At 42.5% G+C, this 25,305-nt stretch overlaps 1 protein-coding gene across 1 annotated transcript in view; it reads left to right on the top strand.

Moving 5' to 3' along the window:
* Positions 1-9: 9 nt before the first annotated feature.
* Positions 10-25,305, top strand: part of nr6a1a (nuclear receptor subfamily 6, group A, member 1a) — a gene marked incomplete at both ends in the record, with an annotated part of 136,491 nt that continues 111,195 nt past the window's right edge. The window contains 2 exon segments of the mRNA XM_083783550.1: positions 10-85; positions 23,915-23,962. Of these exon segments, the coding sequence (XP_083639676.1) occupies positions 10-85; positions 23,915-23,962 (124 nt within the window).

The raw sequence follows: 25,305 nt of genomic DNA, 5'->3' as shown, positions 1-25,305 counted from the left end.
TGAAGGAGAATGGAGATAGAGAGAGAGAGGGCGGCGAACGGGTTCGACTACCCGGAACGAAACAATGCCAAGTCCGTGAGCAGCGGTAGGTGCAAACTGCAAAAACAACAGCCTGTATATATATATATTTTTTTGCAACCTTTTAATTTAGTAGGTGTAGGTATAGGTGTCGCTTGCGGAAAATAACCAACCGAGCCTGTTGTTGGCGTGTATTACTAAAGCTCGGTTCTTTTTCTGCAAGCGACACCCACCTCTGCTGCGGAGTGATGGAGTGTGTTTTTGGGCTATAAAATTAAAGCTTTAAATGACCTTAGTAGCCGTTAGGTAGCCGTTAGGTTTAGCTGCTAGAAGGCTAGGTAAATAAACATTAAGGTATAGCGTGGTTTTTAGGTTTTCTTTCCACCCTTATCGAGGTTCCCACATGCCCTTTTTCGTGCCTTTCTGTTAATACGGTTAATTAACAAGTGATTTAATTGAGATGTGTGTATAATTAGCCATACATTGCCCCGCAGCATCACTGTGTGTGTGTGTGTGTGTGCGACACTTTAACGCCCGCCTCCCCTTGGCGAAGAACAACGATGACATTAATTAATTCAAACGATATGAAAATGGCAAAACGATAAGCTTTTTAAATTGAAAGATGTTAAAGACATTTAGACATCGCTGTATTGTATATAAGACGGTCTTATAGGGTTTACCACCACTTTGAAACGCATGGCCTTGTTCGATCAAAGACCTGCGGAAGTCAATGGTTGTTTTGGTTTGGTGGTTTAAGGTTCACCATGGTGGCCTTTTCTCTTGTGATATGGTTTTATTTCCCCATGTGCACTGTGCACTGTGATGTGATGTGTATGTGTGTGTGTTGGGTTGGGTTGGGTTTGGTTGGTTGGAGTTGAGTTTGCTGGGAAGGGAACGGAGAGGTAGGAATGTTTTTATTTGGACGTGGGGTAGTCAGCGGGCTTTGGGGAGAGATCGTAAAAAGTGAACTTTTGAACTTGGAGAACGCCCTGAAGCTATTAGGTTTTAGTCACCAAATCCGGTGAGTGTTGTTGGCTATATTGCACTATATACACAATAGATGGAAAAGATGGAAACGAAAGACCGGCCCCAAAAAACCCCCAAAAACGAGGATGAATCATGAAAAGATTCCAGTTCAATCATTTAGAACTGCCTTAAAATGAGCCCAAAGCTCCCGCACTGTTTCTTCTGATTGGTAATACTGTAGCCTATAGGCCTATAGTCTATATTGTGTGTTTGATATATGGATACAAAGTGGCCTCATATTTTCTGCACGCTGATGTGTGATTAATGTGTCGCTAACTTGCTAACACATCAAAGGGCGGTTGATCACCATGCCGGCAAGTCTTCCGACATCTTTCTGTATAGGCTGGTCATCAATTTGACTTTTGTCACAAAGCATTTTTTTCCCCCTTTCCCCCTTTTTTAATTTTCATGCAAATCCCATTGACAGGTCACAACAGCTAAAAACAGGGCTCCGTTGCTTTCTTTTGCCTCGGAAGGACATGTCTCCCTCTCATGCAGGCGCCAGTCCCATATCGTGTGCCCCCATGTGGGTGTGTGTGTGAAGATTTATTGACATTTCCAAGATTAAAATTCCTTTAACCGTAGCAAGAAAGCCTGTTTGAAACAGGTTGCAAAGCAAAGCTTTATATTCAAGTATGAACAGAGGTGATGGCGCCTATTGCTTATACACACTGACGGACATCGGCTTGATATTTTCGTTTTGCATGTTTGGCTATATTATAGCCTATAGCCCAATTCTAACCAGTTGTCATAATAATCGAAATGTGTTGGTTATAAAAGCTATCTGGCAATAATTATTTCGTGTTAATTCTAACATTAGGCTACATAACTAATTATATTTAATTGTATATATATATATATATATATATATATATATATATAGGCTATCAATTATGCAGTCCTGGAATTTAACAACACCCTATTATAGCTAGGCTAAATCCTGTTAAAACACTTTTCAATTGGTAGGCCCTAATTATGTGTTTAAGTTTAACCTAATTCAATGAAATTCTTTGCCCCATAATGCCTAATTAGATTCAGTAAAGTCATTATAGAACTGTCTAAATTGTAATTGGATTGAATTGCTAAAATACTTACAGTTTTACATGAAAGTGCATGAGTTACCCAACTAAGAACGTTAGGCTAAAAGAGAGTCAATTTATGCCTACCTTTTTTTACTCTTACAAAATTACATTTGTAAATGTTTTACAACCATTTTGACTCCTTGAGCATTTACCACTTTACAGCACGATTTTTTTTTTAAACTATTTTGCGAAATGCTCTGCCATTGACTTGGATTTTCACCATGTTCTCACATTGTGTATACAGGCAGGTTTACAGCTTATCTGTAATTGCTGGCCTTATCCCTAAACAGATTTGAAGAAGAAACTCAATTTTCATTGATTTCAGAATTGACCATGTGCCAAGAATTTGTCTTTTTGTCCCCTGCAGGTCAATGAAATGCCTTTAAAAAAAAAAAAAAAAAAAAAATGTAATTGTGCTCAGCAGAAAAGAAAAGAAAAGGAAAAAAATGTTGTTGGTGTGGCTTCTTTGGCCCTTAGGGCTGGTGCCTGAGCAGAGCAGCTTTAACAGATCAAATGAAAGAAAGTGCTTTGTCAGCCTCACAGCTCTCTCTGCACCAAGGAAGGGTTTTGGTGGTGGTGGGGGCGGGGGGGGGGGGGGTGTGTGTGGGCAAGGCGTCTCTCTGTATGCCTTCTCTTTTCCCTGGGGAGGGTTGCTAGTGTCGTGGGTGGGTGGGGATGGGAGGCAAGGCAGGATGCGACCCCTGCAGTGACGGTGAATAATGATTCAGGGCAGGAGTACAGTAGGGGAGGTGGGGTAAAGCAGAGTGGGGGGGGGGGGGGGGGGGGTGGGGGGTGGTGGGTGGGGGGAGGGTCACAACCAGGCAGATGTGATCCATCACGATCTCCTTAACTTTGACTCCATCTTAAACTCCTATATCTCTTATCTCACAATCTGTGTCAACAGGCACAATGACAAGGACCTGGACCCTACGTCTGTCTCCCCGCTCCCCGTTTAAAATGCACCACTTCTAACTTGTTGGAAGCAGAAGATGCATGCATGAAAATAACACATTATATATATATATATATATATATATATATATATATATATATATATATATATAGGCTGTGTGTAAACAATTTTTATCTCACAAACTATATATAACTTAAGGTAAACAGCTTAGAAGAAAAAAATCTAGCGGTTGAATAAAATCTATGGGAAAGGTGAGACAATGCCTCTTGTTTGACATGTAAATGAAGCAGTTTAAAAATGTTTGTGAAATCAAATGATATCTTACAAACAAATAGAGGCATCTGCCATATTTTTAATTCTCTATTCTCGTATATTTTTTGCAAGGCAAGTTTATTTGTATAGCCTAAATTGAATCAAGGCAATTCAAACTGCTTCACACACAACATTAAAAGCATTATGACTAAAGTGCAAGGGAAACGCATTATAAAATTACTTTTTATAACCAATTAATACTCAAAATAGACAAGAATATTAACAGACTTTACATTAAAACCTATTTATTCGTTTATTTGTTCTTTAAATCAAAGAAATACTGTATAGGCAGAAATGAGAAGACTTAACCTCAATCATTTGAACCTGACAGATGTTACAGTCTAAAGAAAAGTACAAACATTTTATATAAAACAATATAAAGAAAATTCCAAGTTTATTAAAATTTAAACCAAAAAAAATGAATCGTCATGAATCAATTTTATTCTGGATGACAGCTTAAGTAATAATTAAAGAGAAATATATTTTTCAATATAAAAATAAAATATTTCAACAAGAATCTGATTATAAATATATGGGGGTCTGTTACTATGTATGTACCCAAAAGTTGAATTGGGTATGATTCACAATTAAAATAATACCAAAAAATATATTTATTGTGGAATAAAAAAACTAAAATGATATTCAACAGCACCATTTTTCCATTATAAATGTTTAACATTCAGTATTGGGAGTCTCAAATGGAAAATAATCACTTTTAAATTTAACTATAAAAAATAATTTTTCTCTAACAGAAAAACAAATACATATATTTCTCTACTGGTGGTAGTTGATCGTTACATAAATAAATTGTTAGTGCCTTCCTTGAAAGGCTTGCAGGAAGACTAGAATCCGTGCTATATATAAATGCAGTACATTTACCAATTTCACTCGCAAACTAGACTACTGATATCTCAATAACTAGATAAGATACCCCCCCCCTGTCCTTTCTCTCTTCATGTGACCTGCATTGAAGTCCCATTATAGAAGCGATTTGGGGCACTAAAGAGTGTGTGTGTGTGTGTGTGTGTGTGTGTGTTAGGGGGGAGGGAGGGAAGAGAGTGAGTGAGAGAGAGAGAGAGAGTGTCCAAGGTCCCTCCATCCTGTCTCTGCGACCTGGAACTCTTGTTTCCAGGCAACAGGCATTCCACTGGTCATCTCTGTCATGATGAAGAGGAGAAGCAGATAATCAGATGAAGCCATGGCAGACACTGTGTGGTCTGTTTGAAGCGCGACCGAAACATCTCACCGAGTGGCACACGAGAGAGAGCAAAGGCACGGTGTCCGTCATGCAGTCACCCTGCAATGTTTACCCCCCACAGAATATGATTCAAGCAATTTATCCTAATAATCTTAAACCTTCTAAATATTTCATTGACATAATGATATATCATTATCGGGGTTTGTCAATGGAGAGTTAAAAAATAAAAAATAAATCACAAATCAAAGATCTGCCATTTGAACATAATTATGTATGTTAGCCAAAGTTGTAATCGGTAATATTGGCAGACACTTTGCCTTGTTGTCGGCAAAGAAGAAGACATTCGCTGATCGCCAAGATGTTAAAGGGACACTTCACCCTTTTTTCAAAAAAAATATATGTTTATGACGTTTAGAAGCTTTAGAACACTTTCCTGGGGGTCTTTATGTGTGTAATATGTGGTTTTAGATATTTTAGATTGTAGCAGTGAGCCCGGTGTCTCTGATGTCATGGACACTGGGCTCACTTCCTTCCTGGACTACATGTTGTCATAGTAAGACAGCCCTCCACCTATTCACAAGGAGGAGCAGTGCACCAAATAATTATGGGAATTGTAGTCCAGGAAGGAAGTGAGCCCAGTGTCCATGACATCAGAGACACTGTGCTCACTGCTACAATCTAAAATATCTAAAACCACACATTACACACATAAAGACCCCCCAGGAAAGTGTTCTAAAGCTTCTACACGTCATTAACATATATGTTTTTGCAAAAAGGGTGAAGTGTCCCTTTTAAGGCCTCTGTACGTATGCCGCGATGTGATGCGTGTGAGCTAGTAGGTCTGCTGTGAGGAAGGGTCATCTGAGACCCCTGAGACCCCCATATCACACACCCATTTTGGTGTCAGCATCATGTTATGCTTTAGCTATTGAAAAATAGCAGATCTACAAGCTCATATCGCGCCACCGAGTGGCGCGATACGAGCTTGTAGGTCTGCTATTTTTTGAAAAATCGAAGAGCGACTGACATGTTTAGAATCTGATCTCAGGTCAGAATGGGTTAATCAGACCAGTGTGTGTCCAGTGGAAACCTCGTGTGAATCTGATCTCAGGTCAGAATGGGTTAAAGTAGCACTAAGGTGTGAGTGGCCACGTTATTTATTACCTATATATATTTATATCTAATTATAGGCAGCGCAGTTGTAAAGATAATACATGGCAGAAGGATTATGTTTTGTTTGTGAGGACTGAATATTTACACAATGAGTATTGTACAGGCCTATATTCCATTTATACATTTTGGTTTGCAAAAAGTAATTTCATGTCACAAGACTTTTATGATTGAAGGAGAGTAATTGTATACATTCATGCAATTTTTTTTTTAGATACATCTCAAATCAAATCTTGCATTGAATCCAATAGTTAACAGGTGAATTGATTTGAAACGTGGGTGCGATGAAGACTCACACCTCTAATATTTATGTTATATAATAGCCAATACTGCTAATTCATATTCTTCTAATTGTCATTATCCATCACAGCAACACAGACTATAGAATTGTCATTTTATGCTTTCTTTTTAAGTAAGAGTCTAGACCTGAGAGACGGGAAACGGTGCAGAGCGAGGGGAGACGTGATTGGAGTCAAGTGGGAGTCAAAGCCCATCTATAATAAGCTCACAACTCATGGCGATGCCACGCACCGTCTGTGAGGTCGTAGATGGGCTATTTTCTTTCCTTTTTCTTTCCAAATTTTTGCCTATAACGACATGCCCCCAAAAATAGGGACGCCATGAGGGTTAAAGAAGTGGTTAAGCCATAATGGTCTCTGTTGACCTCCACGTAACCCAGGAAAGTATTTACAACCTCCACTTGAGCCATGAGCTACAGCTATGGTAGGAGAACCATTGAGGGCAGCAGCGGCAGCAGCAGCAAGGTTGGTCGCAGGGTTGTTTTGTCCATTGATACGGCCCAGAGCGATGACCTGGAGGGATGAACAATTAACAGCTGGTATTGAGATGCAGGCGGGGGTTGGTTGGTCGGCGGGTCAGCCGGTTGGCTGAGGCGGCCATAAACCCACTATTTTGAGGTGCAGGGGGCAGATACAGTAAGTGGGGACAGTTGGTACAGTGACGCTGCCTTATCTACGAGCCCAAGGGGTGCCAGGACTTTTGTCGGGTCTCTGTGATATTCAACACGTACGTAGGCCAGCCAGAAGCCATAAACGTCGTCAATTTGAGTTTGAATTTGGGAGGATGAGTTTACAGGCAGCTGTAAAACACTGAACTTGGTATGTAGAGAAGGAATGGCTTTGCTGTGAAACTGTCCCCTCTCTCTCCACGGAACGAAAGGATGCAGTTGTTGGGAGGGAGGAGGAGGAGGAGGAGGAGAGGGTTGGGGGTGTTTTACAGAAGGGCAACTGAACTTAAAATATCTACCTAAAAAATAAAATCTCCAAAGTGATATTTCAAGAATGGCTCAATGTTGAAATACAGAGTGTTATACAGTAGGTTATTTATTGAGCTGTCCTCATGGGATGTCTGTCTTCCCAATAGTAGGTCCTAAACGTAAAAGCTTTGTACTGTAAAGTGTAGGTGTCAACTATTTCAAAAGGTGGTGGTTTTATTATTAAATTCCTCGGATCCTTCCCACCTCCTACTTCCCAACAACATCCAAGTCAGGTTTCTGCAGTTGGTTTAATACCGCAACCATACCCACGTTACCCAGATAGGATGTTAAACTGATTTTTCGGTGCACCAGCTGATTTATTGGATACAAAAAATATATGCCAATGTTTGAATGCAAAGGTCCTTATTTGGCAGGGACATGAGTAGTTCCTCTCTATTGTAATTGGATTTTAAGGCACAATTTCGAACCGACCGTCTTTATTGATCTTGAGCAGAGCCACACAGTGAATTGAAGACTTGGAACAGAATGGACGCCACAGTAATTTCACAGTCAACAGCAAAGACACACAATCCTGTGCACTACGACTGCTTTTAACGGGAATCTGTTAAACTGTTTGGATCTTTCTAAATTCCCAGCCACAACTCTCTCATTCTCATTACCTCATCATACTTGTGCTCAAATGCACAAGCACATAAAGGGCAGGGACAGATCACACACACACACACACACACACACACACGCACGCACGCACGCATGAACACATGCACAGATACTGTCCACAAAACGGTTTTTCATGAATCAATATCTTATCAATATCTTAATTCGCGGTGACACAGCAGCTTTTCCGCTGCACGGGGCGGATGTCCCCACTGGTGCATTATCCGCTTGGTGTTATTAGGTGATTATTATCAGATGGCTCGCTAGCCCCTGAGTTTGCACAGTGCAGTACGCTACCCAGCTCTCCAAAGTAGTAAAACTCTGACCCCTGCCATGATGAAAGGGAAGTTGATCCTTTGAGCGTGTCAAGTCATGGTGACAGAGCCCCCCATTCGCCCCTCTCCGCCTCTGACCAGAGCTTGACCCTCTGCCCGACTGCCTCGCCGGGATTAGGCCAGATAAAGACATACACTCATTAGTTTAGCATAACATATATTCATGACTCGTGAGACCTGAAAGTGGGGCCGCAGCACCTTCTGTGGAGCACTGAGCCTCATGCACGGTTAAGCAGCTTCTGTTGAACAGAGATATGGGCTTTTCTGCAGTTGTATTAGTCTCAGTTTTGGTGGAAATCATTATGTGCAGAGGTGGCGTGTTTTCTGTGGTCTGACCTGCACAGACAAACTGTCTTTATTTGTTTCATTTTATCCATGCTTTTATTTGATTACAATTTCTAAACAAGTTCTCATTATTACATTGGTTTTGTTGTACTTCTTTGAAGAATAATTCATAGACTACTAGGGGATGTTTTCTGAACTTGAGTTGCGCTCAAGAGGGAGCGTGCACGTGTGTCATGGAGGCAGCGCACGCAGCGCTTGGTTGGCTAGGAGTGCTAGGTAAGACAGAGCAGACATTGTGCTGTGTGGTGTTTCACAGCAGGGTCATGGGTCAGCTGTAGGGGTCAAAGGGATGGCCACAGAGCAGCCTGTGGAGCCAACACTCGAGTTCCTCCACAATCTGTCATATGCAATACCCGCCGCCGCAAGGCGGTAGTGAGTGAGTTGGTCTTGGCCCCACCGATCAGATTCTATCTCTACTGCAGTGCTTCCCACAAGACAAGTTCAGGTGTGCTTTGGGTGTTTGTGACAACCACACATTGTTATTGCAATGTATACAACTGTACAAAAACAAAAAGTACTTTGCGTGCAATCATTTCCCAATACAGAGGAAAATGGTATACCGTCCTCCCTCCCTACCCACACAAATTGTTTTTATTATTATTAATATTATATTTCATTATTTTCCCTCCCCATTTGTGCTATGAATACTGTGCCTTGGGCACAAAAACGTTTGAAAAACTATGACTGAATCCACAGTCCCTTTAATACCTGGTTGAACTTTGTGAGAGAGCGATGGATGAAGACGGGTTGGTTGGTGTTTTGGTGCTAAATGGTGAGGATTTTCACTGTTTTGTCACTTTTTTGGACTATCCATTTGTATGAGTTAAATTAATCTCCCAAGCCCTACACTTACTGTATATAGTTTGTCATATGGCAAATGGGGAAAATAGCAAATCTGTAAGCTCACAGTCACAATGCAGTGAGCTTGTATACGCTACAGTATGTTTGCATTTTTTTTTTTTTTTTATCTTTTTACTTTAAATTGTTTGTCAGTATTTTTTGCCTATTCCAGGGACTCCAGGTTGAAAGTGGAAACACTGAGCGAGGATTTGACTGTTTACAGCCCCCTTTGTTATTCCGGCCGCATGTAGTGCTCCTGAATGGTTGTAAATGGGGGCGATTTAGGGGTACCTGTGGGACCTGGTGTTGGGTAGCGCTGCTACTCCCAGACCCAGCGGCCCGTTAACACCCACCGGAGGCAACATTGACCCCCATATGGGACTAACAAGCCCCTCCACTCAGCCTGCCTGATAGTGCCAACGAAGCAGCACTGCCAGGGGTGGTCACATAACAGTGGAAATGTCTCTTGCCTTTTTTTCTTCTTTCTTTTATAACCCCATCTGCTCCTTCACGGCAAACTGAAACTCCTTACAGTCATGCTTGGCCGTCTCCGTCACTCGTCTCTGTGGGTGTGGATTGAGGAGTGCCCAGGGGGGGCTTCTTCCAGCTTCACTCCTTTCTGACCTCTCAATAGCGGAGAGAGAGAGAGAGAGAGAGAGAGAGAGAGAGAGGAGTCATTTTGTTCCTGTAGTGTAGGGGGGGGGGGAAACAATGATATATCTGTGGTGGCCACTTCCTCCCATCAATCATACAGTCGGGGGAACGGAGCTGGATTGATCGGGCAGTGTTGTGACGTCACCCGAGGGCTGACTGTGTTGGCCAAGCAAGGGGAAGTGGAGGGAAGGTGGGAGCCTCTCTTCTGTCATGATTGACTGGTTACTCCTTTTACCTTCTTACTCACCGAGTCAGTCAGTCAGCCAGTCAGTCAGTCAGTCACTCACTCACTCACTCCTTCAGTCACTCACTCTTCCTCTTACTACTTTTCCTTCTCCATCCGTCTCCCTCCCTCTTGTTCTGCCTTCCTGTCTTGGTGATGCCCCCCCCCCCCCCCCCTCCTATAGTGTGACATGTGATAGATGGAGGTTGGAGTCTCTGTGTTGAGATAAGAGACAGGGCCTAGCTGGGGGGTTCGCTATACAGGCAGGGAGGGAGGCAGCCTTGGCAGGTATGGGGGGGGGGGCGGGGGGGGGGGGGGCAGCCCGCCCTACTCACATAACAGGGTGGCGTGCCCCTCCGCTGGCCATGCGGAACCGCAGCCATCTGGGATGGAAGCGCTGCCCAGGACAGTGATGGACTATGAGGGGGTATGAAGTGTAGAGATGCTGGCTTAAAGGCAGAAGGACAGTGATGGACTATGAGGGGGTATGAAGTGTAGAGATGCTGGCTTAAAGGCAGAAGGACAGTGATGGACTATGAGGGGGTATGAAATGTAGAGATGCTGGCTTAAAGGCAGAAGGACAGTGATGGACTATGAGGGGGTATGAAGTGTAGAGATGCTGGCTTAAAGGCAGAAGGACAGTGATGGACTATGAGGGGGTATGAAATGTAGAGATGCTGGCTTAAAGGCAGAAGGACAGTGATGGACTATGAGGGTGTATGAAGTGTAGAGATGCTGGCTTAAAGGCAGAAGGACAGTGATGGACTATGAGGGGGTATGAAATGTAGAGATGCTGGCTTAAAGGCAGAAGGACAGTGATGGACTATGAGGGGGTATGAAGTGTAGAGATGCTGGCTTAAAGGCAGAAGGACAGTGATGGACTATGAGGGGGTATGAAGTGTAGAGATGCTGGCTTAAAGGCAGAAGGACAGTGATGGACTATGAGGGGGTATGAAATGTAGAGATGCTGGCTTAAAGGCAGAAGGACAGTGATGGACTATGAGGGGGTATGAAATGTAGAGATGCTGGCTTAAAGGCAGAAGGACAGTGATGGACTATGAGGGGGTATGAAATGTAGAGATGCTGGCTTAAAGGCAGAAGGACAGTGATGGACTATGAGGGGGTATGAAATGTAGAGATGCTGGCTTAAAGGCAGAAGGACAGTGATGGACTATGAGGGGGTATGAAGTGTAGAGATGCTGGCTTAAAGGCAGAAGGACAGTGATGGACTATGAGGGGGTATGAAGTGTAGAGATGCTGGGTTAAAGGCAGAAGGACAGTGATGGACTATGAGGGGGTATGAAATGTAGAGATGCTGGCTTAAAGGCAGAAGGACAGTGATGGACTATGAGGGGGTATGAAGTGTAGAGATGCTGGCTTAAAGGCAGAAGGACAGTGATGGACTATGAGGGGGTATGAAATGTAGAGATGCTGGCTTAAAGGCAGAAGGACAGTGATGGACTATGAGGGTGTATGAAGTGTAGAGATGCTGGCTTAAAGGCAGAAGGACAGTGATGGACTATGAGGGGGTATGAAGTGTAGAGATGCTGGCTTAAAGGCAGAAGGACAGTGATGGACTATGAGGGGGTATGAAGTGTAGAGATGCTGGCTTAAAGGCAGAAGGACAGTGATGGACTATGAGGGGGTATGAAATGTAGAGATGCTGGCTTAAAGGCAGAAGGACAGTGATGGACTATGAGGGGGTATGAAATGTAGAGATGCTGGCTTAAAGGCAGAAGGACAGTGATGGACTATGAGGGGGTATGAAGTGTAGAGATGCTGGGTTAAAGGCAGAAGGACAGTGATGGACTATGAGGGGGTATGACATGTAGAGATGCTGGCTTAAAGGCAGAAGGACAGTGATGGACTATGAGGGGGTATGAAATGTAGAGATGCTGGGTTAAAGGCAGAAGGACAGTGATGGACTATGAGGGGGTATGAAATGTAGAGATGCTGGCTTAAAGGCAGAAGGACAGTGATGGACTATGAGGGGGTATGAAGTGTAGAGATGCTGGCTTAAAGGCAGAAGGACAGTGATGGACTATGAGGGGGTATGAAATGTAGAGATGCTGGCTTAAAGGCAGAAGGACAGTGATGGACTATGAGGGTGTATGAAGTGTAGAGATGCTGGCTTAAAGGCAGAAGGACAGTGATGGACTATGAGGGGGTATGAAGTGTAGAGATGCTGGCTTAAAGGCAGAAGGACAGTGATGGACTATGAGGGGGTATGAAGTGTAGAGATGCTGGCTTAAAGGCAGAAGGACAGTGATGGACTATGAGGGGGTATGAAATGTAGAGATGCTGGCTTAAAGGCAGAAGGACAGTGATGGACTATGAGGGGGTATGAAGTGTAGAGATGCTGGGTTAAAGGCAGAAGGACAGTGATGGACTATGAGGGGGTATGACATGTAGAGATGCTGGCTTAAAGGCAGAAGGACAGTGATGGACTATGAGGGGGTATGAAATGTAGAGATGCTGGGTTAAAGGCAGAAGGACAGTGATGGACTATGAGGGGGTATGAAATGTAGAGATGCTGGCTTAAAGGCAGAAGGACAGTGATGGACTATGAGGGGGTATGAAGTGTAGAGATGCTGGCTTAAAGGCAGAAGGACAGTGATGGACTATGAGGGGGTATGAAGTGTAGAGATGCTGGCTTAAAGGCAGAAGGACAGTGATGGACTATGAGGGGGTATGAAGTGTAGAGATGCTGGCTTAAAGGCAGAAGTGATTCCTCAACTGGGGGGTATTTATTGACTTAGGGGGGTGAGTTAGGGGAGGAAGGGGACTGTATTGGCGCATTTGCTGTACATCCAATGTTACAGTCTGTTGCATGTACATTATGCCCCCCCCCCCCCCCCCCTCTGGTACATTGTGGCCTCATGCGCAAACTACCCCAACCATATGGCTCCTTCTTATAAGAGATGCACCTTCTGTGTGGCAATTGGGATATAAGCATCTGTGGTTTGCAACTTTGCATGCATTGCATTAACTATTTCGTCTGCTGTCCTTCTGAATCACCACATACGTCACTTTAAAGCAGAACTGTGACATTGCACTTCCTTCAAACTCGCCGTTGTTTCGAAAACAAGTTCTATTAGCCAATGAGAAGTATTAACATTTTGTCACCCAAATAATACATTGGATACAATGCAACACAGGGTTTTTTTTTCCAAGTGTTGGTTTTGGACACAAGGTTTCAACTTGACGGCGACGAACTGGCGTACGCCATTCATCCACCATGGATGCATGTGAATGTTTTATCGAGCATGAATTCCTGTCCTCAGATGGAGGGAGAGAGAGAGAGAGAGAGAGAGAGAGAGAGAGAGAGATAGAGAGAGAGAGAGAGCGCGCGCGCGAGAGCGAGCACAAGAGCCTGTATGTTGTTTTGATGGAAGGCTGATTGCGCCGGAGGTTGCGGAGGTTTTCAGGGGTGAAAGGTTAAAGATGCAGCCCTTCTTTGTCAACACACACAATGGGCCACGGCCGAGCGGGCTCCGGTCGGATTGGCCGCTGCCTGGAAAGCCCTCCTTGCCTGGGGTTATAATGGTCAATAGGCTGCCATGAGGATTAGCAGGGGAGAGGAGACCACACACTGGAGTTCCATTCTTCACTGCCCGTGATCCCATTATCAGCTAACACTGCTGCCTTAGAGCAGTGATTGGAACCCGGGCTAATCCACGGCTGCTTGGAATGCAGCATTGACTGGTTTTGAACGGGGGGGGGGGGGGGGGGGGGGGCGGGGGGAGATGGAAAATCTATGTGTCTTGAAGGATACTGTAAATCTGTGAGGTTGATGGATCGATGTATGCATTCCCAGTATTTATTTAGTGTGTTCATGCTTGTGGGCAAACTGTATGCGCGTGTGTGTGTGTGCGTGTGTGTGTGTGTGTGTGTGTGTGTGTGTGTGTGTGTGTGTGTGTGTGTGTGTGTGTGTGTGTGTGTGTGTGTGTGTGTGTGTGTGTGTGTGTGTGTGCGCGCGCATACACACATTATATGCATAATTAGGCGAGCGTGCTTGCGGGTGTTTCTGCCCGTCTTTGGTGGTCAGTTATTGTTCATGGTGGGCGGTTGTTGTCGGCACGTGTGCACAAAGCATGCATGCCTGTCTCCGACCGCGCACACGTGCAGTTTTGTGTTTTGAGCGCAAGGAAGGGAGAGCGGCCGGGGCACGCGTGTGTGTGTGTGTGTGTGTGTGTGTGTGTGTGTGTGTGTGTGTGTGTGTGTGTGTTTGAAGAGAACGTCTGTCTCTGTGTGTGTTGGTGTATGCTCCAGGGAGAACATATGCCAGTGTTGATTGGGGGGGGGGGGCTGTAGACGGGGAGGAGGGCAGATGGGGGGTGGGGGGGGGGGGGGGGGCAGCTGGCGTGTGTCGGGTCAGGGGTCTACAGCTGTTGATGGCAGGGTGGTACACTGACCACTGACAGAGATAGGGGGATCTGACGCGCCGACCGGGGCACTTTGCACACTTATGTATATGAATGATGGATTTTTAGGTTGGCCAGAGTGTAAGTGAGACATGGACCGGGCCCCGTCCAGTCCACCCGATGGCCAGCACAGATGGTCCAGAAGAGACTCTGTGGCCCAGACAGTGGCCACTGAGGGGGGGGGAAAAAAGAAAGTGGGCTTAACCCATGCTGACCTGAGATCAGATTCATACGAGGTTTCCACCGGACACACACTGGTCTGATCGACCCATTCTGACCTGAGATCAGATTCTAGAAATGTCAGTCGTTCTTCGATTTTTGAAAAATAGCAGACCTACAAGCTCGTATCGCGCCACTCAGTGGCGCGATATGAGCTTGTTGATCTGCTATTTTTAAATAGCTAAAGCATAACGTAATGCTAACCCCAAAATGGGTTCCTGTTCAGAATGGGTTGAAAAAAAAAGATTGCACTTAAGTAAAATCCTTCATTAATTTAACTTCTTAGAATGTACACTTTTTGTACATACTCACTCCAGGGCCACAGGGTTACAAATCAATAAATGAAGACATTTGTCGTATAATGCATAACATGAAATGCCCTACACACTTTCCCTACACACCCTTTATCTACTTTCAAGGTAATCTTAGGAATTCACAAACGGAATACAGTAAACACTGACTGACGGGCACTTTTTGAAAGTGCTTTAGCGGCATTTAAATCTCCTACTATAAAATCCTACTATGAAATGGGGAAACCTCTTGTCTTTATTTCTCTGTCTGTCCTCATCCATTTGTATTATCAGTGGTTTGACCAGTCAATCTGAAAATTGCACATTTACCATTGACATGCAGGACTTTAGGAAGCAGATTTTTAACCAGTCAATCAGTAAGTTGCACATTTACCATTGACATGCAGGACTTTAGGAAGCAGCTTTTTAACCAGTCAATCTGTAAATTGCACATTTACCATTGACATGCAGGACGTTAGAAAGCAGATTTTTAACCAGTCAATCAGTAAATTGCACATTTACCATTGACATGCAGGACTTTAGGAAGCAGATTTTTGTCACATGCTTCTTTAGTTTTTTGTTCTTTATCTACTCAGGGTAGAGTTTCTTGCACTGCACTGTTGCCAGACAACTGTTCCACAATCTTTGAAAGCTATATGAATTTGGAACTGCACTTCCTAAAAGCCTAGAAAGGAAGTTGCCATCTGTTTCCGTTCACTATATAAATATATTTTAAAATGCCTCTATATAATTTAGAATTTCTGATAAGCTATCAAGCTATATTATGTTTAGAATAATGTACCACAAATTCGCGCGACTGCAAAGATGCACCGGGGAAGCGGGGGAGGAGGCGGGATATCTTACTTTACTTTTGACTGTACGACGGAAACCTTTGAAAACGGTCTGTGCGTGTGCGTGTGTGTGTGTGTGTGTGTGTGTGTGTGTGTGTGTGTGTGTGTGTGTGTGTGTGTGTGTGTGTGTGTCAGCATTTCTGTGAACACTCACTCAATCTAAGACTGCTGTGGGTGGAGCCAGGGGGAGTGACTCACAGAAGTGTCATGGTTAATTGATTGGCAGATGTTTCCAGTTGTCTATTGTTGTGCTTCTCTCCAGGGTTGCCAAGTCTGCTTATTTGCCGCAACCTTTGTTGCGTCCCCCCCCCCCCCCCCCCCCCACCCGAGTCACGGGTTGTGGTTTTTGGGGCTTTTAAAAAACATTCTGTGGCTTGTTTTGAAAATCAAACAAGCCAACATTTCTTTGATGTATATGTACTATAAACACCCACAGGTTTGGGGGAGTGTGAATCACATTGAGTGACAGAATCGGTCTGATGTCTCTACTTATTAAGCCCTGGCTAAATAAATAAATAAATAGTATAATAAATGACCAAAACATTCATTATTATAGACAATATACTATAGTATTTATGCAGGCATCAAATCTTTTTTTTATTGGGATTATATGGCCATATTATTGGGCTTGTTTCATTTTTTTTGTCGAGTGGAGACATGGCTTATATTTCTCTCGCAAGAGTTTGCTTGTTTTTGGCTTGCTTTTGGAGGTGGGTTGGATTATTTCTCTCACGAGAGTTGGCAACAGTGGCTCTCTCTCCTCTGTATGCTGAACCTGGGCTGAGTGGGCTCGGGGCACGCAGAAAAACATGGAGAAAGGGTTCTCAACATGTGGGTCGAGACCCCCAGGGGGGGGTCTTCAGATGACAGTATAGTGACACTTTAACCCATTCTGACCTGAGATCAGATTCATACGAGGTTTCCGCCGGACACACACTGGTCCTGATTAACCCATTCTGACCTGAGATCAGATTCATACGAGGTTTCCGCCGGACACACACTGGTCCTGATGAACCCATTCTGACCTGAGATCAGATTCTAGAAATGTCAGTCGTTCTTCGATTTTTCAAAAAATAGCAGACCTACAAGCTTGTATCGCGCCACTCGGTGGCGCGATATGAGCTTGTAGATCTGCTATTTTTCAATAGCTAAAGCATAACATGATGCCAACACCAAAATGGGTGCCCGGTCAGAATGGGTTAATAAATGTAATAAAAAAATAAAAGACATTAAATGAAAAAAGACCATTAACCGCATCAAAAGTAATACAAACTTTACTATAGGTTTGTATTACTTTTGTTTGTATATAAAAACGGGTCAAACACTGGCCACACATTCCACATGTTCCACATCTACAACCATGTGAGCTTGTAGATCAGCTATTGCCGCAACTCTACAATTCACATACAAGTGCTTGTCGGGGTGTGGGTGTTCCCAGTTCAAATTACATTATTGCCATTGAGAATGCCAGTAGAGACTAGAGAGGCTGGTCTCAATGGTGCAAAGTTATAAAAGACTTGATTTAAAGGACAACTTTAGTTTTTTTCAACCAAGGTTCATGTTTTAGGTTGTTATTAGAGAAACTAAAAGATGTGTGTTAATTTCTTTTCATTTGCTGCTTTCTTTCGTTTTAGGGATTTTAGCTCTTTTTGACAGGGGGGCGGGGGCATTCGAGCATGGGGCTAAATATGTATTTTTTTACAAAATCTTATGGTGATTTATCTTTGTATTATTTACTATAGTCCTAATAAACCCCAGGAAATTACATCTGGCCACAGAAGATCACAGGATCTACTGAATGTGAAGGTAGCCTACTGGGGGAAGGCTTATAGTGTGTGTATAGGCTCAATATGTCAGTTTGTCACATTCAGTAGATCCTGTGATATTTTGTGGTCAGATGTAATTTCTTGGGGTTTATTAGGACTATAGTAAAAAATAAAAAAATAAATCGCCATAATATTTTGTAAAAAAATACATATTTAGCCCCATGCTCGAATGCCCCCGCCCCCCTGTCAAAAAGAGCTAAAATCCCTAAATCGAAAGAAAGCAGCAAATGAAAAGAAATTAACACTCCCCTTGTAGTTTCTCTAATAACGACCTAAAACATGAACCTTGGTTGAAAAAAACTAAAGTTGTCCTTTAAATGCTTGGCAATACAGTATATTGGCAATACATGGCAATACAGTATATTGACTTAGCCTATATAGACTGTGTAGAGTGCTACAGAGATCTAATGACCAATCGATGGATGGGAGCTTCCATATAGCTTATTAGTTTGGGTGTGCGTATATCCGGGTATGGACGAGTTTGGCAGGAAGTAATTATGGACTTTTGAAATAAAAACCAGTTACACAAGAATTGTTTTGGCATCTTATTGTCAAGTATGTCCAATTTATATGACCACGTGGATATGCTCAAAAATAATTCTCCATTTAGTCTTTAATCACAGAACAAGCATCAGTCTTACTCTAATGTAATGAGAACGTGACGTCACACCATTTTAAAATAATAGCTAAAGACCTCTCAAGATGGCGCCACCTGTCCATTCAACTCAGTGGGTGGTGGCTTCTCCATGGACATATAAACATAGACGCCTCTTCCGGCTCTGGGTCGCGTGCATAGACTGTAAAAAATATGGACAAAGCGTTCCCCGGGTCTAACATGAACGTAAAATGAAGCCTGAAATTCCTTGCACTCTAATGCACTGTAAGTCGCCATCTTTCTTGATCCGTTCTGGTCCAGCTGGCCCATTGGCTGGCCCAGACAACGAGGCGGGACTTCCCCCCCCTTCTTCTCCGTTGGTTTTTATTTTGACTCGAGTGGGAGGGGGATCCCGATCATAGACTGTAACGGTAGCCACGCCCCTCAGAACATACGCGACTTTATGGTAATTTTTTTAATTAATGGGACCATCATTTTCCAAAAAGAATATTATGACATTAGAAATGAGACTTTAAACTAGTGACTGGAAGCAGAAAGTATTCATGACCATGTTTATTAAGGTAATACAGTCTAGGTGAAGTTGGGCCCAAATACATGGACTTCTATGGGGCTATGGGTTTTTTTGGGCCCAATGACAGCGCCACAACAGGCCATTATATGAACTACGATTTCCTTAGTGCAGGGGTCGGCAACCGGCGGCTCAAGAGCCGCTTGCGGCTCTTGAGCACTCCCCTAGTGGCTCCCTGTAGCATTACAAAAAAATCTATGAAAATGTATAATGTTTATTTTTTCACATTTTTATTTTTCATTTATGGTTTCTGTAGGAGGCCAAACGTGACAGAAACATTCTTAAGTTTCCCAATTTTGTAAAAATGTGTAGAATAAATATTATGATGGATTGTCTGTATGCTTAATCTGCAGTAGGCTATAGCCCTGAAACATGACTGTCAGTCATGACGCAACAGCAGCCTGTTTTACGCAATCGCAGTCCATAAACATTCCGATTTAAAATATAAAGTCCTCGACACATGTGCCACGGGAGTTAGAAATTTGCTGGTACAGCGATTAGCATTGCTGCATCCCGCGTTGTTTAATAAAAAGCATTTTTATCCGAGCGCCCCTTTTCTCAAACGGGGTTGGGAAACAGTTGCACAACGGGTGGGGGCGCGTAGTTGAAAGCCAATGGCAAAATAACAGCTCGGATAAAAAAGCTTTTTATTAAACAACGCGGGATGCAGCAATGCTAATCGCTGTACCAGCAACATTCTAACACCCGTGGCACATGTGGCGAGTACTTTATATTTGGAATCTGAATGTTTATGTACACGTTTACAATGTAAATGTAGCGATTGCGTAAAACAGGCTGCAGTTGCATGACATGGCTAAATCTGCAGTGACAAACTATCAAACAATAAATAAAACGTGGCAAGCCATTCACAGACGGAAAACATGGAATGCTCTTCCAGACAATTATGTGAACATGAAGAAACTCGCATCTGGAGTATTATCCATCTTTGGATCAACGTACTTTTGTGAGCAGATATTCTCAAACATGAACTAGCCTACATTAAATCCAAATACCGCACACGCCTCACCGATGAGAGCTTGCAATCGTGTGTGAAGATTAAAGTGACATTTTACGTGCCCAATGTTGAGAAGCTCTCCAGCGATGTCCACACACAGAAATCACATTAAACGGGTAAGAACACAATGCAAAAAACATGGCATAATAATGGAGGGTGCGTTGACTGCGTTCGGAAATGCGCACCGCGGGAGCGCACTCGCCTATTAGTTTGCATTGCACAGTGCACTCAGTGCGCTATTTCCGAACGGGCTTAAACCATAGCGCACTTTTTATTTTGATAGATAGGCTAATATCCACTTGCAGCCCTGTTGTCTTCATTATATAAGCATTTTAAGGCTTAAAAATCTTTTGCGGCTCCAGGTAGATTTTGAATAAATTTTTTTGGTTGAAAATGGCTCATTCAACATCTTGGGTTGCCGACCCCTGCCTTAGTGGCTTCACAAAATATCTGTCTGACTGACCCCCTGGTTTGTACTTACTTTTTGGTATTTACTTTAATTTTGTAATAATGGAATAGGGTGGTGAAACCTTTTCCAAAGTTGAAGTGATTGGTTATCTCAGATGTTATTGATGACTTGGGTCACAGGCTATAGCCATATGGTTCATATTGGTGCCAAATGTGGAGATTTCAATTGTGGGAATTTGGAATTGAAATCTCCACATTTGATTGGTTAAAGAAAAATAAGTCTTTGGAGTTTCTTTTTGTTCCCAGACAGTATACTATATAGACCGATTCCGTAGCGGGTCTCATGGTCGCAGCCTACGTATTTCCTGTAGGCGGACTCGACGTAGCTGCAGGGGGTAAAACCCTCACCAGGCGCATCTCTTCCACTACAGTGAACGGCAGAGTGACTGATGTTAGTTTGCCTCAAACTTTACTCTTTTACCTGCTTTTTTACTAACACTAACATTACAAAGATGCCCAGAACATCGAGATGAACCTGTGTAGTTTATGGCTGCTCCAACAGTAGTGGCAACATACAAAATAAATAAATACGGAATGTCAAAATATCCACCGCGGTGGCTGAGACCAGAGCCATTGAGTAATGGTTGAGACAAAGCAGTGAAAGGTCCTGAAAGATACATAATTTCAGTCTTACCCAATACCCAATCTTTCTGTTTTATGAACACAAGGCTGCTGTATTTTATACCTCATACTAAGCATTTAAAGTATGAGGTATAAAGTACAGCAGCCTTGTGTTAATAAAACAGAAATATTTGGTATTGGGTAAGACTGGCGTTGTATCTTTCACTGCTTCGTCTCAACCATTACTCAATGGCTCTGGTCCCAGCCAACGCGGTGGATATTAGACATTCCGTTTTTATTTATTTTTTATGTTGCCACTACTGTTGGAGCAGCCATAAACTACACAGGTTCATCTCGATGTTCTGGGCATCTTTGTAATGTTAGTGTTAGTAAAAAAGCAGGTAAAAGAGTAAAGTTTGAGGCAAACTAACATCAGTCACTCTGCCGTTCACTGTAGTGGAAGAGGTGCGAGCTTGTAGATCTGCTATTTTTCAATAGCTATAAAGCACCAAAATGGGTTCCCGCCCCAAAATGTGCTGCAGAAGGTGCCCTTTTTTTTCACTTGAGCACCTGCCCCTCTAAATGTCTGTGCACGCCACTGTCTCAAATGTCCCCCAATCATGCCCAGACATGCCCAAAATAGGGATGCTTGGGTTCATGTGGTTAAATAATAATAATAACAATAACTTTATTTATATAGCACCTTTCCAAAAACAAGTTTACAAAGATTTCACGCCTTCAAGGAGAGGCTGAACAAACGCCTCCTCAGTGTGTGACTGTAATCCCACAAAGCTCAAGGACTGTCATTCATGATCCAACATTCAGTTTTACACATACTGTACTGACTGTACGCCTGACTGAGTAGCTGCAGATCATTGATATTCTCTTTGAATGTATTTTTCCCATAGCCTGTATATGCTTAAAGGTATATTCAGTGATTTCACTCAAAAAACCTTAGGTTTCGTTTTTGGCTGTGGGACCCAGCCTTTCGTCCAATCAGGATAGAGAGTCAAAAACGAAACCTATGGTTTTTTGACCCCCAGGGGTTAACTGGGGACAGGGAGGAACTACTTATATGGTCAGGACACTCTATAGTAGGGAGGATTATCACAACAAAACAAAAAAATAAGTGATATTTGAATTAAGTGAAATCACTGAATATACCTTTAAGCTTAAAGGACAACTTTAGTTTTTTTCAACCAAGGTTCATGTTTTAGGTTGTTATTAGAGAAACTAAAAGGTGAGTGTTAATTTTCTTTCATTTGCTGCTTTCTTTCGTTTTAGGGATTTTAGCTCTTTTTGACAGGGGGGCACGGGGGCATTCGAGCGAATATGTATTTTTTTACAAAATATTATGGCGATTTATTTTTTAATTATTTACTATAGTCCTAATAAACCCCAAGAAATTACATCTGGCCACAAAAGATCACAGGATCTACTGAATGTGACAAACTGACATATTGAGCCTATACACACAGTATAAGCCTTCCCCCAGTAGGCTACCTTCACATTCAGTAGATCATGTGATCTTCTGTGGCCAGATGTAATTTCCTGGGGTTTATTAGGACTATAGTAAATAATAAATAAATAAATCGCCATAATATTTTGTAAAAAAATACATATTTAGCCCCATGCTCGAATGCCCCCGCCCCCCTGTCAAAAACTGCTAAAATCCCCAAAACGAAAGAAAGCAGCAAATGAAAGAAAATTAACACTCACCTTTTAGTTTCTCTAATAACAACCTAAAACATGAACCTTGGTTGAAAAAAACTAAAGTTGTCCTTTAATAAAAAATATATAAAACATAAAATGAAAATGTCCATCTTGTGTTGTGACTTGGAATACACATCAGGTTAATTAGTGTGGTTGCCCTATACTAGGCAAGCGAGCTATTTATTGTTATTGCACTCCAGCACTTAAATCGTTTGAAATAGTTTAAATCAATAACGCTATTCTCCCCTCCGATTGTCAGTGTTTCAGTATATGGTGACACACCCAACTAGGGGTGTCAAAAAAATCGATCTGAATTAGAATCGCGATTCCCGTTATGAACGATTCAAAATCGATTCATAATTTCTTTTAATTTTTTTTTTATTATTATTATTTTTTTTAGATTTTATTTCTGGTTAGTTACAGGATTTTTCACTACATGGTGTTTATAATATGAAATGTAAGCTCACCCTAACCCTCACCCTTACAGTAAACATCATGTCTTTAGTCATTTTCAAGTTAATCACTTCAGTTGGCTGGAGTAGATTGTGATGAAATCCTATGTATTGAATCATGTTGAATAGAGAATAGTTTCGAATCTGGAAAAAAAATCTTTTGAATAAATAAATAAATAGTTTTTGGAGAATTGAGAATCGTAGAATCGAAAAAATCGATTTTGAATCGAATCGTGACCCCAAGAATCGGAATCGAATCGTGGGACACCCAAAGATTCACAGCCCTACACCCAACTCAACTCTTCTAATTTAACATTATTCCTATAGAGAGAGGCAACCACACTCGCAATTCCGCAGGATGGAATCTTTCTCATTTGTGTTCACGCAAAGTGTTTAACCCATTTTGGTCAGGAACCCCTTTGGGTGTTTTAAACATTATGTTATAAGTTAGCCATTAGAAAAATAGCAGATCTACAAGCTCATAGCGCGCCACCGAGTGGCGCGCTACGAGCTTGTAGGTCTGCTATTTTTGAAAAATCGTGAAAATGTGGCATACATCTTTAAATATATATTCTTTCAGAGTGAACGTTTTTAACTCAAATCTTTGCCTCTGGGGGGGGTCCCTGGAACAACATATTTTCAGATGGGGGTCGGCGGCCAAATACATATAATTCTGGGGGTCCTTGACATGAAACTGTTTGAGAACCACTGATATAGAAACATGAGGTTTTTCAGATAATTTTTTAAATGTGTACCTTTTTTAATAATTGTATTGAGACTCTCTTTGTTTTGGCTACTGCTACAAATTTGTCCAGTACTAAAAAAAAACGAGAGCCAATTGTAATTTACTGTCTTGACACTATGAGCTCATCTTTCCCTGTGTAACCTTTGTGTTTTCCAGGCTTTTATGGTGACCATCCTCTGGAGGTGGAACAGCATGACGGCATGGGTGAGTTCATCAAACCATACCTTCTTTCCTTTTTGCCCTGACCGTACAAGTATGATAATTGCATTGGAAAGTAGGCGAGTATGTGGGTCGCTGTTGGTAAAACCTTTAGCTAAAGATCACGCTCTAGTGGTGAAGATAGCCAGACATGTAGCCAGAAATGTAATTCCATTATATACCACAAGAGGGCAGTATTGGCTCAACAGTAATGTAACAGCAATCTACGGATAATGTGGATTGATTGAAGTATTTATTTATAAATATAACAGTTTGCAGAATTACAGTACATTTCAAGCACAACTCAATACAAAAAAACTGTTAACTGGATGACACCAGAAAGCATTGCACTTGTTTACAATAGGGTCCGCCTTGTTCAATTCATCATAACATTTAGAGACGTACAAAACAAGAACAAAACTGGTATCCTTGGCAGTGGGGATGAAAATAAATACAAAACATACAATTAAAAACAAATTAGGTATAGCAAGGTACAATATATTACATTCATGTAAGACCTTTTTTATGTTTTTTTTTTCTTTTTTTTTTGTTTCATTGAGGAACAAAACCAATTTCCAGAAACCATGAAAGACGAGCTTGTCTCAGTTGTTCCGTCTGTGTTTTAGTCGTCGTGTGGACTGAGTGGGCCATGTGAGCAGCAGGGTCACTCGGTGGTTAAAGAGTCCTATAACGGAAAGGTTACAAGTTTGATCCCTGCCAGCAGAGCCAGTGTGTTCGTCTGCAGCCATGTGTTGTTTTGAAGTGTCGTTTGGAAAGCCAGTGAGTCGCTGTCTGCTCTGCTCACAACACCAATTGTAAGTTGCTCTGGATAAGAACAGATCGGCTATGATGATCGGCTATTTTGTCCCCACGGTTGGCATTGTAATGATGGTGTTGTTTTGCAGCAAACATGGAAGATCACAAGCTCACAACAGAATCGGCTTTATTGTCACATCACAGTTTTACTGTAAGTAAAAAAAAAAGTGGGTGAAATTTGTTTTTGTGCGTAGTTCCCATCGTGGCATTTTTTTTTACCAAGGATAACAAGACGGGGAAGAAGAGAGAGTGGTTGCATTGCACGTTGCATTGCAGCATGTTGTGAGCTTGTAGATCTGCTATTTTCTGCTATATATTTTTTATTATTCTTAGACCCCCCCCCCCCCCCCCCCCCCGATATTGACATGCCCAGAATAGGGACACCAAGGTTGTTGTGGTTAAACATCGGTCAGAAGCAGGAAGGGAAGGGAAGGGCCTGGCCGGGGTTTAGGGTTAGGGGGAATGGTCCAATGTTAAGGTCCAGGTTCAGGCGAAGTTCACACCGGGACGCCGTGAGTGCAGTGCCAGGTGGC

Source organism: Protomyctophum parallelum (genome assembly GCF_964188405.1).
Source record: "Protomyctophum parallelum genome assembly, chromosome: 15".
Classification (NCBI taxonomy): Eukaryota; Metazoa; Chordata; class Actinopteri; order Myctophiformes; family Myctophidae; genus Protomyctophum; species Protomyctophum parallelum.
The sequence above is the reverse complement of the archived record's forward strand: the minus strand, read 5'-3'. Positions and strand labels throughout refer to the sequence as shown.